The sequence below is a fragment of the Podarcis vaucheri genome (assembly GCF_965113315.1).
Source record: "Podarcis vaucheri genome assembly, chromosome: 6".
In the NCBI taxonomy this organism is placed as follows: Eukaryota; Metazoa; Chordata; class Lepidosauria; order Squamata; family Lacertidae; genus Podarcis; species Podarcis vaucheri.
In genome coordinates, this window is record NC_138764.1 from 103,184,601 (window position 1) to 103,198,436 (window position 13,836).

General features: G+C 48.9%; 2 protein-coding genes across 9 annotated transcripts in view; one reads left to right on the top strand and one right to left on the bottom strand.

The window, feature by feature from the left end:
* The window catches only part of FAM110A (family with sequence similarity 110 member A), a 28,373-nt gene extending 17,560 nt beyond the window's left edge, over positions 1-10,813 (top strand). For 2 of the 8 annotated variants that reach the window (XM_082226364.1, XM_082226365.1), the window contains exon 3: positions 9,504-10,813. In XM_082226364.1, the coding sequence (XP_082082490.1) occupies positions 9,659-10,750 (1,092 nt within the window). In that variant the 5' untranslated portion in view covers positions 9,504-9,658 and the 3' untranslated portion in view covers positions 10,751-10,813. Of the gene's footprint in view, positions 1-3,803; positions 5,274-6,552; positions 6,698-8,976; positions 9,009-9,503 lie in introns of those variants that run through there. The other 6 variants (XM_082226366.1, XM_082226368.1, XM_082226367.1 and 3 more) reach the window with 6 other exon arrangements.
* The window catches only part of ANGPT4 (angiopoietin 4), a 265,142-nt gene that overhangs the window by 163,139 nt on the left and 88,167 nt on the right, over positions 1-13,836 (bottom strand). The gene's annotated exons all lie outside the window — the stretch shown is intronic.

Consider the following 13,836-nt stretch of genomic DNA (forward strand, 5'->3'; position numbering starts at 1 on the left):
TACAATTTAGAATATTCATTTAGGCAACCTTAAAATATCAGCGACTTCCCGTCTTCTCTTTCCATGGTTCCATTTTGCGTAGCATAAATCCTTGCATATTTTATATAAACTAAACTATTCCATTATTACTTCCAGCAAAACTTATTCACACTGTTGAATTTATCTTAATGCTGCCAATGTTTTCAAGTGTACACAATTCCTCCCCATATATACAGTAAACATTTTTCCAATCAAATGTTCTTCTTGTTCTCTTTTTCTACAAGTTAGATCTGCAAGCTGTGCATATTCCATCAGTTGACATTCTACTTTAGTTGGGACCTCCCTGGAGTTAAATACCATCTGTAAATCATTTCCAAATAGTTCTCCTTCAGAGGGCAGCACCTACAAAATCCCTGCCTATTGAGAAGCAAGTGACCGCCTTCACTGTACAGTTGTACCTTGGTTCTTGAACAGAATGCGTTCTGGGAGTCCGTTCGACTCCCGGAACAGGACGTTCGGCTTCTGAAAATCATTCGAAAACTGGAACACTCACTTCCGGGTTTCGATCTTTCAGGAGCCGATTTGTTTGGGAGCCAAGGCGTTTGAGATCCAAGGTACGACTCTACTCTTTTCAAAATACTCTTTTCTCATGGAGACCTGGTCTGAACAAAGACATTGGATTCTTATCTCATTATACATGACTAAGCCATTTCTCACCTTCTCACCCCTTGCCTTTTCCTGTAAGACCTATTGCAGTTGTTAAGAGTCGTCAACAGGCTCATCTCAGCTATCTGCCAATCTCCCATTCCCACCACCCTTCTGAGTAATACCCCTCCCCACCTTCTCACTATATAGAAGGATCTGGCAACTTCTGTTTCAGTGTATCTGAAGAAGTGTGCATGCACACAAAAGCTCATACCAAGAACTAACTTAGTTGGTCTTTAAGGTGCTACTGGAAGGAATTTTTTTATTTTGACTATGGCAGACCAACATGGCTACCTATCTACTCTTTTCAGTGCCTGCTAAAAACATTCTTGTTTAGACATGCCAACCCAGATGTTGAGAAAGGGGAAGTGGTTTTAATACATTTTAGTATTTTAACTTTTGCGTATTTTAAAGCAGGGTTGCAGATTTTTCTTGATTTTATTACTTTAGCTATTTGTAAGCAACTTTGGGGGTTTAAAAAACATTTTTTTATATATAAGAATCCCCCAATGTCCTGCTTGCGGTCTTCCCACAGGCCTCTAGTTGGGCCAGTGTGAGAACAGGATGCTGACTCAGAACAGACCTTTGGCCTGATCCAGAGGGGCTGTTCTGATGTTCTCACATTCTTCACGTGGGGTTCCCAGAGGCATGTGACTGACGGCTGTGGGAAACCGGATGTTGCAGTGGCGAATCTTCAGTCTGAGAGTATTGCTACAAACAGGCCAGGCACAAGTGCCATATTAAACGAGGGAACCTGGAATTGTTGTCTGGAAAAGTCTGGCTTAATTATTAATAATAATAATAATTTATTATTTATACCCCGCCCATCTGGCTGGGTTTCCCCAGCCACTCTGGGCGGCTTCCAACCGAATATTAAAAACAATACAGCATCAGACATTAAAAACGTCCCTTCAGTTGTCTTTTAAAAGTAAAATAGTTGTTTATTTCCTTGACATCTGCTGGGAGGGGGTTCCACACAGCGGGCGCCACCACCGAAAAGGCCCTCTGCCTGGTTCCCCGTAACCTCACTTCTCGCAGCGAGGGAACCACCAGAAGGCCCTCGGAGCTGGACTTCAGTGTCTGGGCTGAACGATGGGGGTGGAGACGCTCCTTCAGGTATACTGGGCCGAGGCTGTACATTGGCTCCTTTTTATTTTCTTTACTTACACACTTTTAGACTGGCTTTGGGGGCCCAGAAACCCTTGCAAGGCAGCTTGCTGAAAAAGATCAGTGGTCTCCAGCCTCAATGGTTATACTCTGCTTCCACGGTCGGAATCAGTAATGCTTCTGAAAACCAGTCACTGGAAACTGCAGGAGAGCAGGGAGAGGGGTCTTGTGTTCGAATGTCGCTTGCGGGTTTCCCATAATGGGCATCTAGCTGACCACTGTGTGAACAAACTAGATGTGCCACTGGCTTGATCCAGAAGGCTGTTCCTATGTCCTTGCATCAGACAAAATAATAGTAGCTCCTACTCTCCAACATTTCTCCAATGAAAATAGGTACGTCCTATTCCATCCTCACCAACCACAACAACATCTTATTATTTATACCCCACCCACGTTTAAAAAAACATAATGAAACATTAGACATTTAAAAACTTCTCTATACCGGGCTGCCTTCAGACGGCTCAGGGATCGGATAACTCCATGCCCTCCAATATTTCTCTGATGAAAATAGGGACGCCCTAAGGAAAAGCAGGACATTCTGGGATGAAATAAAAAACCGGGGTGGCTTCTGTAAATCTGGGACTGTCCCTGCAAAACAGGGACACTTGGAGGGTCTAACAACAACAACAACAACAACAACAACAACAACAACAACAACAACAACAACAACAAATTATTTATACCCCGCCGATCTGGTTGGGCTTCCCCAGCTACTCTGGGCGGCTTCCAACAAAATATTAAAATACAGTAAACATTAAAAACTTCCCTAAACAGGGCTGCCTTCAGATGTCTTCTAAATGTCTGGTAGTTGTTCTTCTCTTTGACATCTGCTGGGAGGGCGTTCCACAGGGCGGGCGCCACCACCGAGAAGGCCCTCTGCCTGGTTCCCTGTAACTTGGCTTCTCGCAGTGAGGGAACCGCCAGAAGGCCCTCAGAGCTGGACCTCGGTGTCCGGGCTGAACGATGGGGGTGGAGACGCTCCATCAGATAGCTGAAAACGTCCCGCCAAAGGATTGATAACCCAAGGCCACACATTCTCTAATCTCTTCATGTTCATGGATTCCTGCCGCTGCTGTGGGCTGTGCCCTGTTCAAAGTCCTTAACTTTTCCTGTTTGTTGAATAGGCAGGTGAGCCTCAAAAGAGGATAGTGGGGTGGGTGTGTCTTGAATCCCTTCTCTTTTCTTTGGATTCTTTAGTTGCAGGGATGACTTTCTGGTTCCCTTCCAACTCTACCATTCTATGATCCTTCCTTCTATGGAAAGCTGAAAATTCACAGTGTGCCATCACCCCCACTCCACCGTGACGGGCGCTGTCAGAATTTCCCAAAGTGTTACTCACCGATAGAGTTGCACAGATCCTTTCCTGGACATGAGATAAGATGCGGCTTCTGGTGGAGTGGGGGAAGAAAGCTCGTTGTTGAAGGCCTGAAATGTTCTCCGAAGAGGCTTGCTAAATCAGACTTAAATAAGGCTTAACAGCAGCGCAAAATCCTGGCTCTCCCAGCGACTACCTAGTTTGCTTTGGGGCTCCCTCTCCAAAATGCCTTTGGTTGGAGATAAAAAAATTCCTTCCAGTAGCACCTTAAAGACCAACTAAGTTAGTTCTTGGTATGAGCTTTCGTGTGCATGCACACGAAAGCTCATACCAAGAACTAACTTAGTTGGTCTTTAAGGTGCTACTGGAAGGAATTTTTTTATTTTGACTATGGCAGACCAACACGGCTACCTACCTGTAACTGGAACTTTGAGTGGAGATGTTAGCAAAATGAGCTAGATCATGGGTAGGCAAGCTAAGGCCCGGGGGGCCGGATATGGCCCTATCGCCTTCTCAATCCTGCCCGCGGACGGTGTGGGAATCAGCGTGTTTTTACATGAGTCGAATGTGTCCTTTTATTTAAAGTGCATCTCTGGGTTATTTGTGGGGCATAGGAATTTGTTCATTTTTCCCCCTTCAGAATATAGTCCGGCCCCCCACAAGGTCTGAGGGACAGTGGACCGCCCCCCTTCTGAAAAAGTTTGCTGACCCCTGAGCTAGATGCACGGCAGGCAGTTTGATGGACTGTCTGCCACTCGCCCTTACAGGAGCCAGTGCGATGTGGCGGTTAGACCGGTGGTTCACTAACTCTTTCAGGCCACTGCTACTTTGGTTTGTTCCATAAACTCGCCCCACTGTCCCCTGTCCTACCTAAAAAGCGTTATTCAAAAGAGCTGTTGGCAAGACCTGCTAAAAAAGACAATAACACAATAAAATTCGGAACAGTTGCACATCAATTGCGCATTTATTCAAAATCCAGCTAAAACGACTTAGTTTAATCAATTTAACCAAACAGGAAGAGCTGTTTGACAGTGGAATAGACTCCCTCGGGAGGTGATGGGTTCTCCTTCCTTGGAGGTTTTTAAGCAGAGGTAATAATAATAATAATAATAATAATAATAATAATAATAATAATTGTACACCTTCCCATCTGGCTGGGTTTCCCCAGACACTCTGGGCAGCTTCCAACAGAACACTAATAGCAGAATAACAGTAAAAACTTCCCTAAACAGGGCTGCCTTCAGATGCCTTCTAAAAGTCTGATAGTTGATATCTGATGGGAGGGCGTTCCACAGGGCAGGTGCCATCACTGAGAAGGCCCTCTGCCTGGTTCCCTGTAACTTGGCTTCTCACAGTGAGGGAACCACCAGAAAGCCCTCAGAGCTGGACCTCAGTGTCCGGGCTGAACGATGGGGGTGGCGACATTCCTTCAGGGATGCTGGGCTGAGGCCATTTAGGGCTTGAATGGTTGGGTGGGCATCTGTCATGGATGCTTTAGCTGAGATTCTTACATTGCAGGGGGTTGGTCTGGATGATCCCTGGGGTCCCTTCTATGATTCTATGGTTCTCTGATGAACCTGATCTGGTGATACTAGCTTCTCAAAGTCTGAAATCATTTACACCTCCAGCACCCCATTGACTTCTTGCTACCCCTTATTTAACCCTGCCTCTCAGAAGGGGGTAGCGCCATCCACTTTGGAAATAGCCGGGTTTCAGACCAGGCCCGAGTTCAAATCCTCCTTAAGATATGAAGCTCACTGGGTGGTCTTTGGCCAGTCACTCTCTCCTTCGACTGGCCTTCTTTACAGGGCTGTTGTGAGGATAAAGCGGGAGAGAAGCATGCATTGAGCACGTTGGGGAAAGGGCAGGGTAGAAACACAAGTGAATGAAAACATCACAATGGAATGGAACCTCCTGGCTCATAGGCAGTCTATCTGGATATCAATAGCTAGGGAGCAAATAACAGGGGGGAAGTTGTTCCCTCCCTGCGCTCCTTGTGCTCTCCTTGGTAGCATCTGCTCGTGGCCACTGTGGGAAGCCAAACATTGGGTCGCACGGATTCTTGGACTGATCTGAAAGTGTAGTTCTTATAGGTTTGATTGTTCCTGTAAGGGTTGTTGTTGTTTAGTCATTTAGTCGTGTCCGCCTCTTCGTGACCCCCTGGACCAGAGCACGCCAGGCACTCCTGTCTTCCACTGCCTCCCGCAGTTTGGTCAGACTCATGTTTGTAGCTTCGAGAACACTATCCAACCATCTTGTCCTCTGTCGTCCCCTTCTCCTTGTGCCCTCCATCTTTCCCAACATCAGGGTCTTTTCCAGGGAGTCTTCTCTTCTCATGAGGTGGCCAAAGTCTTGGAGCCTCAGCTTCACGATCTGTCCTTCCAGTGAGCACTCAGGGCTGCTTTCCTTAAGAATGGAGAGGTTTGATCTTCTTGCAGTCCATGGGATTCTCAAGAGTCTCCTCCAGCACCATAATTCAAAAGCATCAATTCTTCGGCGATCAGCCTTCTTTATGGTCCAGCTCACACTTCCATACATCACTACTGGGAAAACCATAGCTTTTACTATACGGACCTTTGTTGGCAAGCTCCTGTTTTTCCCTGGGAGGGCACCCCAGCAATCATAGGACGTATTGCATCTCATTGTCACACAATACTACAACTTGTCCTTGGGTACATGGCATTTTTTTTATTTAAAAAAATACTGTTGGGGGAAAGTGGAAACGGTGTGACCATGAGGACTAGCACCATTCTCTTAAAAATAAAAAGCCAAATTCTTTGGGGTTATGTAGAGGGTATCTGCATTGTGTTCTACAACCTCTTTTGCAGCGATGGCCAGATATCTTTTGGCCTTATCATAGAATCATAGAATCATAGAGTTGGAAGAGACCACAAGGGCCATCGAGTCCAACCCCCTGCCAAGCAGGAAACACCATCAGAGCACTCCTGACATCTGGTTGTCAAGCCTCTGCTTAAAGACCTCCAAAGTAGGAGACTCCACCACACTCCTTGGCAGCAAATTCCACTGTCGAACAGCTCTTACTGTCAGGAAGTTCTTCCTAATGTTTAGGTGGAATCTTCTGTCTTGTAGTTTGGATCCATTGCTCCGTGTCCGCTTCTCTGGAGCAGCAGAAAACAACCTTTCTCCCTCCTCTGTGTGACATCCTTTTATATAAAAAAATTTCTTCCTGTAGCACCTTAAAGACCAACTAAGTTAGTTCTTGGTATAAGCTTTCGTGTGCATGCACACTTCTTCAGATACACATCCTTTTATATATTTGAACATGGCTATCATATCACTCCTTAACCTCCTCTTCTCCAAGCTCCCTCTTAATTGCCTTTCGTTTTTGTGTTTTTGTTGGCTCGTGCAGGGGTGGGGTGGGGTGGGGGGCAGATCAGCAGACACCCCCCTCCCTCATATGGGGAGAGCCCAGTACTGCCTACCAGCCATTTCCTGAGCTTTTGGTGAGTCTCTCTTCCCCCTTGCCAGACATTTGAGCAACCCCTGCTGCTAATCCTTCTGGCTAATGAGGTACCCAGAGCAGTTGCAAACTGTTTAAAATGCCTCTTGCGAGGATTAGGGGCGGGGAGAGGGAGGAGAAGGCAGAAGTCGCTTTGGGTTAAAAAAGGCTCCAGGTCTGGGCGATGCTTTTGTGTGTGCGATTCACTATCACATATGAGAGAAGGAGGTGGGGGGGGGGGGAGGCAAGCCTTTGGGACTTCCTGCCACCCTGTGGGTAGAAAATCATCTTCTCTTTCTTCTTCTTGGTCCATGACTGCCTCCAGCCCTGCTGTCCCCTTTTCTCTCAAACGCTGGCTTTTTTTTAAAAAAAAAAAATAATAATGCAAAAATTGTGCTGTAATCTTCTAGCATTAAACAGAGAGTGTCTTTTGGGGATTGGGAGGGCAGCTGTAGCTCCCAAGAATTGCCAAGCTCCCAAGAATTGCTATTGATGTTGTGAATTGATATTTTTTTTTCTATCATGCCACCCCAGCCACAATTCAGGATGAATATATTCATGAATATGAATACAGAAAATGACACAGATCTGTACTGTACCTGTATAGCCACGTAACAAAACCAAAATCCCAATCTGAAGGCGGGGTGCGTAGCCAAGAGAGGATTGTCTAGCACATGGGTAGGCAAACTAAGGCCCGGGGGCCGGATCTGGCCCAATCGCCTTCTCAATCCGGCCCGCGGACGGTCCAGGAATCAGTGTGTTTTTACATGAGTAGAATGTGTCTTTTTATTAAATTGCACCTCTGGGTTATTTGTGGGGCCTGCCTAGTATTTTTACACGAGTAGAATGTGTGCTTTTATTTAAAATGCATCTCTGGGTTATTTGTGGGGCATAGGAATTCCTTCATTTCCTCCCAAAAAATATAGTCTGGCCCCCCACAAGGTCTGAGGGCAGTTGACCGGCCCCCTGCTGAAAAAGCTTGCTGACCACTGGTCTAGCATCACTGGTTTTCAATTCTTCTCTGTTCCCCTCTTTGTTCTAAAGCAAGCTTCCCCAAAATGGTGCCCGCCAGCTGTTTTGAACATAGGAACGCTGGGGAGCTTCCTTATAATGAATAAGACCTTTCATCCCTGTAGCTCAGTATTGTCCACACTGGCTGGCAGCAGCCCTCCAGGACCAGGGTCTCTGCTAGACCTCCCTGAAGATGCCTGGGATTTTGGACCATGAGGATCTCTCTGGCCACTGCAAGAACAGGATCCTGGGCTCTCTGTGGCCCTCCGGCCTGTTCCTGCAGCCCTGCTTGTCTTGTGTACTTAGCAGGGAGTGTGCCATCTCTGCGTGAGGGACTGGGAGATGCTGCCCCACTCCCCACGTGGGGGGTTATTTATCCTGTTAACGGAGAAATCTGAGGGCTCCCTTGGACAAAAAGCAAGGACACCAGCCAGGAATAGCAGAGCAAAACAGCAGCCAGTAGTAGGCTTGGTCTTGATTGAAGACTGTCGCCACAGGACTCCCACCTGCCACCAGGTGAAACAAAATGGAAGCCCAGAACAAAAGAAGACCCCAACTTTTATTAGCTGCTAATCCCCATGATACACCCCTCAAACTACATCATTCATACATGCCAGTTACATCATGAAAGGGGAGGTCTGGTGGCAGTAATCTGAGCATCCTGGACCCTGCCCCATGGTTCTCCTTGCCCTCCACCAAACACCCATCAAGTGTAACAAAAGAGATATTTACATTTCCCTGTTTCCCAGCCAAGTTAATCACACCCTTTTGTCTTCATCTGGGTTTGTTATTTCTGGAATGGCTACCTGTCTGGCACTCAGGTATCAGGATGCCAGGAATTATTACTCAGGCAGAGGGGCTGCTGAGGAGCTGAGCTCACACATCTATATGAATTTCTGAAGTTTTCCCAGTGAGCCAGTACAGAGATCCATTGATCAGTGAATTCTTACATTTGGTATCGTGCAGCAGAGGCCCTTTGAATAGATAGGAAGAAACTGTGATGAAGTGTTTTGTGGAGACAAATCACAAAAGTCACAAAAGTGATTGTGCTGATTTTGGTAGTGGTAGATATCATGTGCATGATATCTGCTGGAGGGGCAATTCCCCCCAACCTATACATAAATTCCTGCAACAATCCCCCCTCCTTTCCCCCGTGGAAAAGCTGTGGCTGATCATCTGTTCCTTCATCTGGTCTTTGGGGAGAACATTGCTCTGCGTGATGTACTGGGAGGTTGGCAGCTAAGACCTACGCGAATCTAGTAACATTTGAAAGGGAGCAGGGCTTTATCTTTGAATGATGACGCTGCCTTCCTCCGCTTGTTCTTCCCCTCTCTTAAAGCTGTCTGATCCTAGTATGTGGAAAGAGCACAGGTGATGTTGGGAAGGGGGAGGCAGGAGGAAGTGGGAGGAGGAGGGTAGGGAATAATAATAATAGCTAAGTGGGGGCTGGAGCTGGCAGGAGGTCCAGACGGGAACTGATTTTCTTTCTCTGGGGCTATTTTCATTCAATGAGTTCGCCTCCCTCCTCTCTCCCTTTCCCCAGGCTCCTCCTGATAGGCTGAGGCCCCCATTTGAAGTGCCTCTCTCCTCTCCGATTGGCTAGCGGGGACAGCCCGGTCTGAAAGCGGTGGGCGGTCCCTTGCCTTGAAATAGGCTGTTCAGCGCTCAGCTCTCTCTGCCCAGCGCCAGCTCCTGCCTTTGTCTGCTGGGTGCTGTTTGTCTGAGGGACGACAGCACAGAAATCCCAGCTCTGGAGCAGCGACAGCAGCACTCGAGCTGCGCCAGGAGGGGTGGAAAAGACCTGCAGGGTCAAGGAAGCCCGCCGGGTCTCAGCCACTGATTTTGCCCTCTTTTCCTTCTCCGCAGCAAAGTGTCAGGCCAGCAGCGGACTCCTGTTGATCGAAAGCGGGGAGGCAAGCCGGAGCGGCGTTTTTCCAGGGTGGGCTGCCCTCTGTGGAATGTGACAACCCCTTCCCTGCCACGGGACACGGCAGAGGTCTAGAAGCATTGCAGTGAGTGCCATGCCGGTGGAGACCCTCCAAGCCAGCCACGCCATGAAAGGCGTCCCGGCCGCTGCCCCCTTCACCTCCGCCATGCCGTTCCGAATCCTGAACAAGGGCCCAGAGTACTTCCGGCGGCCGGCGGCCGGCGCTGCTGCCAAGAAGCCCAGCGCAGTGGAGAGGCTGGAAGCGGACAAGGCCAAGTATGTCAAAAGCCAGCAGGTGGCCAGCACGAGACAGGAGCCGGTGAGGGCTCTGTTCCTCAAGCAGCCCCTCTTCACCCCAGGGGTGCGCCGGGTGATGCTCACCCCCAGCCGGAAGACCCCGCAAGGAGGACGCCGCGCGGAGGCGCGTGGGGCCGCCAAGACCTCCCTGAACCTGGAGATCCTCAACAACTTGATCAACTTCTGCGATAGCCCATTGTCGTTCCCCAAGCCGGAGAAGAGCCCCGCAGAGCACAAGTGGGGGCCAGGGGGTCAGGGTTGGAGCCCCGGGAGCCTCCCGGATACCCCAAGGAAGAAGGGCCACCCGGCGGAAGGCATGAGCAAGCTGTCCCAAAGCTCAGCCTCCTCCAAGCCGCCCAGCACGGTCGCTGTGCGCAGGGTGGACGTCCGGCCGTGCGGGGCCTTGAGGGCGAGGGTCGCCCCCAGCATCCACCTGACGCCGGTCCCCTCCTCCCCTGCGCAGGCCAAGATCCTGTCCGCCGGGCCCCTGAGCTCCCCTAGCCCCCGCGGCGAGCTGCGGACAGACAGCGCCAGGCGCCAGACCTTGCTGCACCGCTCCAAATCGGACCTGAGCGACCGGTACTCCCGGGCGACGGCGGACCTTGAGCGCTTCTTCAACTACTGTGGCCTGGACCCGGAGGACATGGGGGACGTGGAGGTGGAGCGCTTCACCCGGGCCAGTTCGGACATTGTGTCCGTCAAGTTCCACAGCGTCAGCACGGCCAGCTCAGAGGGCACCCGCTCTCGCCGCAGCGCCGTCACCTTGGAGGAGAGGCAGGCCGAGCGCATTCCTTACGGCATCTCCATCATCGAGCGCAACGCCCGGGTCATCAAGTGGCTGTACGGACTACGGCAAGCCAGAGAGTCCCAAAAGGTATCCAACGTATAGTGGTACTTTGGCGGGCTCCAACAGGAAGCGAGGAAAACAAACAAACAAACTTTCCCCACCCCACCGTTTGTTTCAGTGTGTGTTTTTGATATTTACTGTTGGAGGGAAAAGGTTGGCAACTGTTGCATGGGTTTTGTGCGTGTTCCTTTTGAGAAATGTCTGGTCTGCCTTGGGGCAGCGGGGTGGTTCTGATGAGGCGTCCCATAACTTAAATCCCTGCAGAAAATCCACCTGGGGAAGAGAAGTATCTGGGCTCCTTCTGAATCTCCAAAAAGTCCAAAAGGAAGAGAGTTCATTAGAATGTCTTTTCCAGGAGTGAGAAGCCCAGAGCAGGCAGGTTGCTAAATTCTTGCCAAGTCCTGTAAGGGATGCATAAGGATGGAGCCCCCTGAATATGTGGGGATTGTTACAACAGGAGGAAGCAACCCATTGGAGGAGGGATCTGCAAACTTCCAGGTGTTGCTGGACTCCAACTCCCATCCACACTGACCATTGGCCATGTTTGGTAGTGGTGGTGCTCTGGAAATGTGGGGGTCCATTACTGGTGGGTCCAGTTGAAGGGCCTTCGCAGACAACTCTTAAGCCAGACATTGCTGTTTTAATTCCCAAGGTCTTGGTCGCACCCGTTTGTGTGCTAAGCCTTGGGAATCTGTGCAGCACAGAGCAGACAGGGATAAGCTTTTGCAGAAGCAACAATGGGATTGTTAACAATGGAAATCTTAACGGCTGAGAGGGCTGTAAAAAAACAACCCACCGGGCCTATTGTGAGAGAGGCGGAAGAATGCAAGTTGTTTCTGCAGGCGCCCAGGAAATACCTGCTTGGGCCTGCAAGCCCAGGAAATAGCCAAGCACCCATTGACCTGTGGTGGCATTCTGCCCTGGAAGTCCCCTCCCCCCAGACCCAAAATGGGCAATTCAGTAGAGTCTTGTCCCAGGGTGTCCAAAACAAAGGGAAGTGAATGATGGGATGCTGATAGCATCCTTGAGGATGTAGCAACTGCTTTTGCAACCTTTTGGTAATGTGGAGGTGTCTTCTGGGTTCAGGGGTCTGGGTTGTTAGCCAGGAAGGTGTGTGGACCTCTCTCCCCGAGCTTTAGGGAAAACCCCTTGTTTCCAACAGCTTGTGCTTGGGGGCACGTGGCGCTGAGTCTTCCATCAAACAACCGCCGCCTGTGATGCAACCATCCATGTCCATATCCTATTGTTTCTGATGCCAAGCAAGAGCTCTCTGCTGGGGTGGAGAACGTAGAATAAACTGGCTGTCATCAGCCAGCAGGTTTCCCAAAACCCCTGAGCCTAATTTTCCCCATCCTAAACCTTTGGGGAGGTGACTTGGGTCATACACGTCTTCTTAAAACCCCTTTTAAAGAAAGAGAATTGAGAAATGTGTTTGATGATTAAACCAGACCGTGGACCCCTCTGAATTGTTTGCAGAAAAGAAAGGGTCCTTTTCTGTCCAGCCTCTCCTGGGAGAAAATTTTCTCTCCCAGTCACCAACTGAGCAATAAAGGGACATTGAAGGGGCATGGACTGAATCTCCTCATGTTTTGGGGACACTGTGTCCTGCCTGTTCCTTGCAGGATGCAGCTGGCTAACGCACAGCTCTTTTGACTGTGTTCCAATACTGCGAACCGTTTGCAGGTGTGCTTCCACCTGTCTGGTGTTTGTGCACCTATTCTCCTCCGAAGGCTTGAGCTCAAAGCAGATAATAGCTCTCCTCTGCTTCCACCACCTTTCCATAACTGGATGTTGTTTTATGTGTGATTACCTCACCTCTTCTCCAATATGAATGGGGGGCTGTGAACTCCTCTTTGGAGAGGTGAGCCGAAGAACGCACTGGGAAAGTGTTGGGATCCACAGTTTCTGGTCAGATGGTATTTGCCCCGGCACCCAATTGTCTCCAGTCTTGCTCAGCCATAGGATTTCCTGTTCGGAAGGGGAGTCAATTCTGGCACTCATCACTTTGGCTAGAGTGGGTCTCCTGTCTAATAAAGAATAGCTGCCCCGTCTCGTACAGGTGGCAAACAGGGAGCAGGAAAAGGCTGGAGGGAAATGGGTGAAGACATCCAGACTGAAAAATAAAACAAACAATTCTTTCTGTCCAGGACCTGACACAGAAGATAGCCACCAGTAGTGGATTTATACCAGGCAAACCTGCCGCTCGCCTGATGTTCCCAGGACTACAACCCCTATCATTCTTTCCCAGTAGCCATGATGGCTGGAGCTGATGGGATTTGTAGTCCAGCAATACCTTGATAGCCACAGGTCCCTCGTCTCTGGTGGATACAGATCTGTAACAGTCCGGCAGGAACAGAATTTGGCCAGGATGTTTAGCAACGCAGCCACCCACCTCTAGTCACCTTCCCCAACTTTGGCTACGTTTTTAATAATAATAATATCTTTATTGTCATTGCCCACTCTCGGGGACAACGAAATTACTTGGCTGCTCCATCCACCCAGGTAGGGCACTCCACACAAAATCAAAACAACTATAAAAACACTTATTAAAACAATACAGTATAAAACAGCAAGGAAGATTAGATGACTTTTTTATTGTTTGTTTGTTTGTGTGTGTGTGTTTGTGTATGAGTGCAACTCCTTCTCTTTGTATTTCAAAACTCTGAGCCTGTTTGCATTGAAACTTGTTATTTATATAATGTTTCTTTGTATTTGTTCTTTCCAAGTTTGTATATTATTTTGTGCCCACGGTTGTGAAGTTTAGCTAGCAAGGGAAAGGCGGGGGAGAAAAACAAAAACTCCTGTCAACTTATTTGTATTAAAGTCTTGTTCTTTAAAGAATGGCCTGCTTGCCTCCCTCTCTATCTCTTTCTCTCTTCCCGTCGGATAGACACACCCGGTTGAACGCATGTAACCTCAGCAGGAAAAGGGTATATTGGAACGGACTTGTCGAGGAAGGACGCTTTTGTGTTTAAAAATAAGCCCTCTTTGCAGAAGGGAGGGGGGCGGTTCTGGAGCCAGCCTGCACAGCTGGGATTGAAATCTGTACAGAAATTGGGTGAATGGATAGTATTTGGAGAGACGACAACTCTCTGATGCCACCTCTACTGAGGAAAAAAGCAAAAATC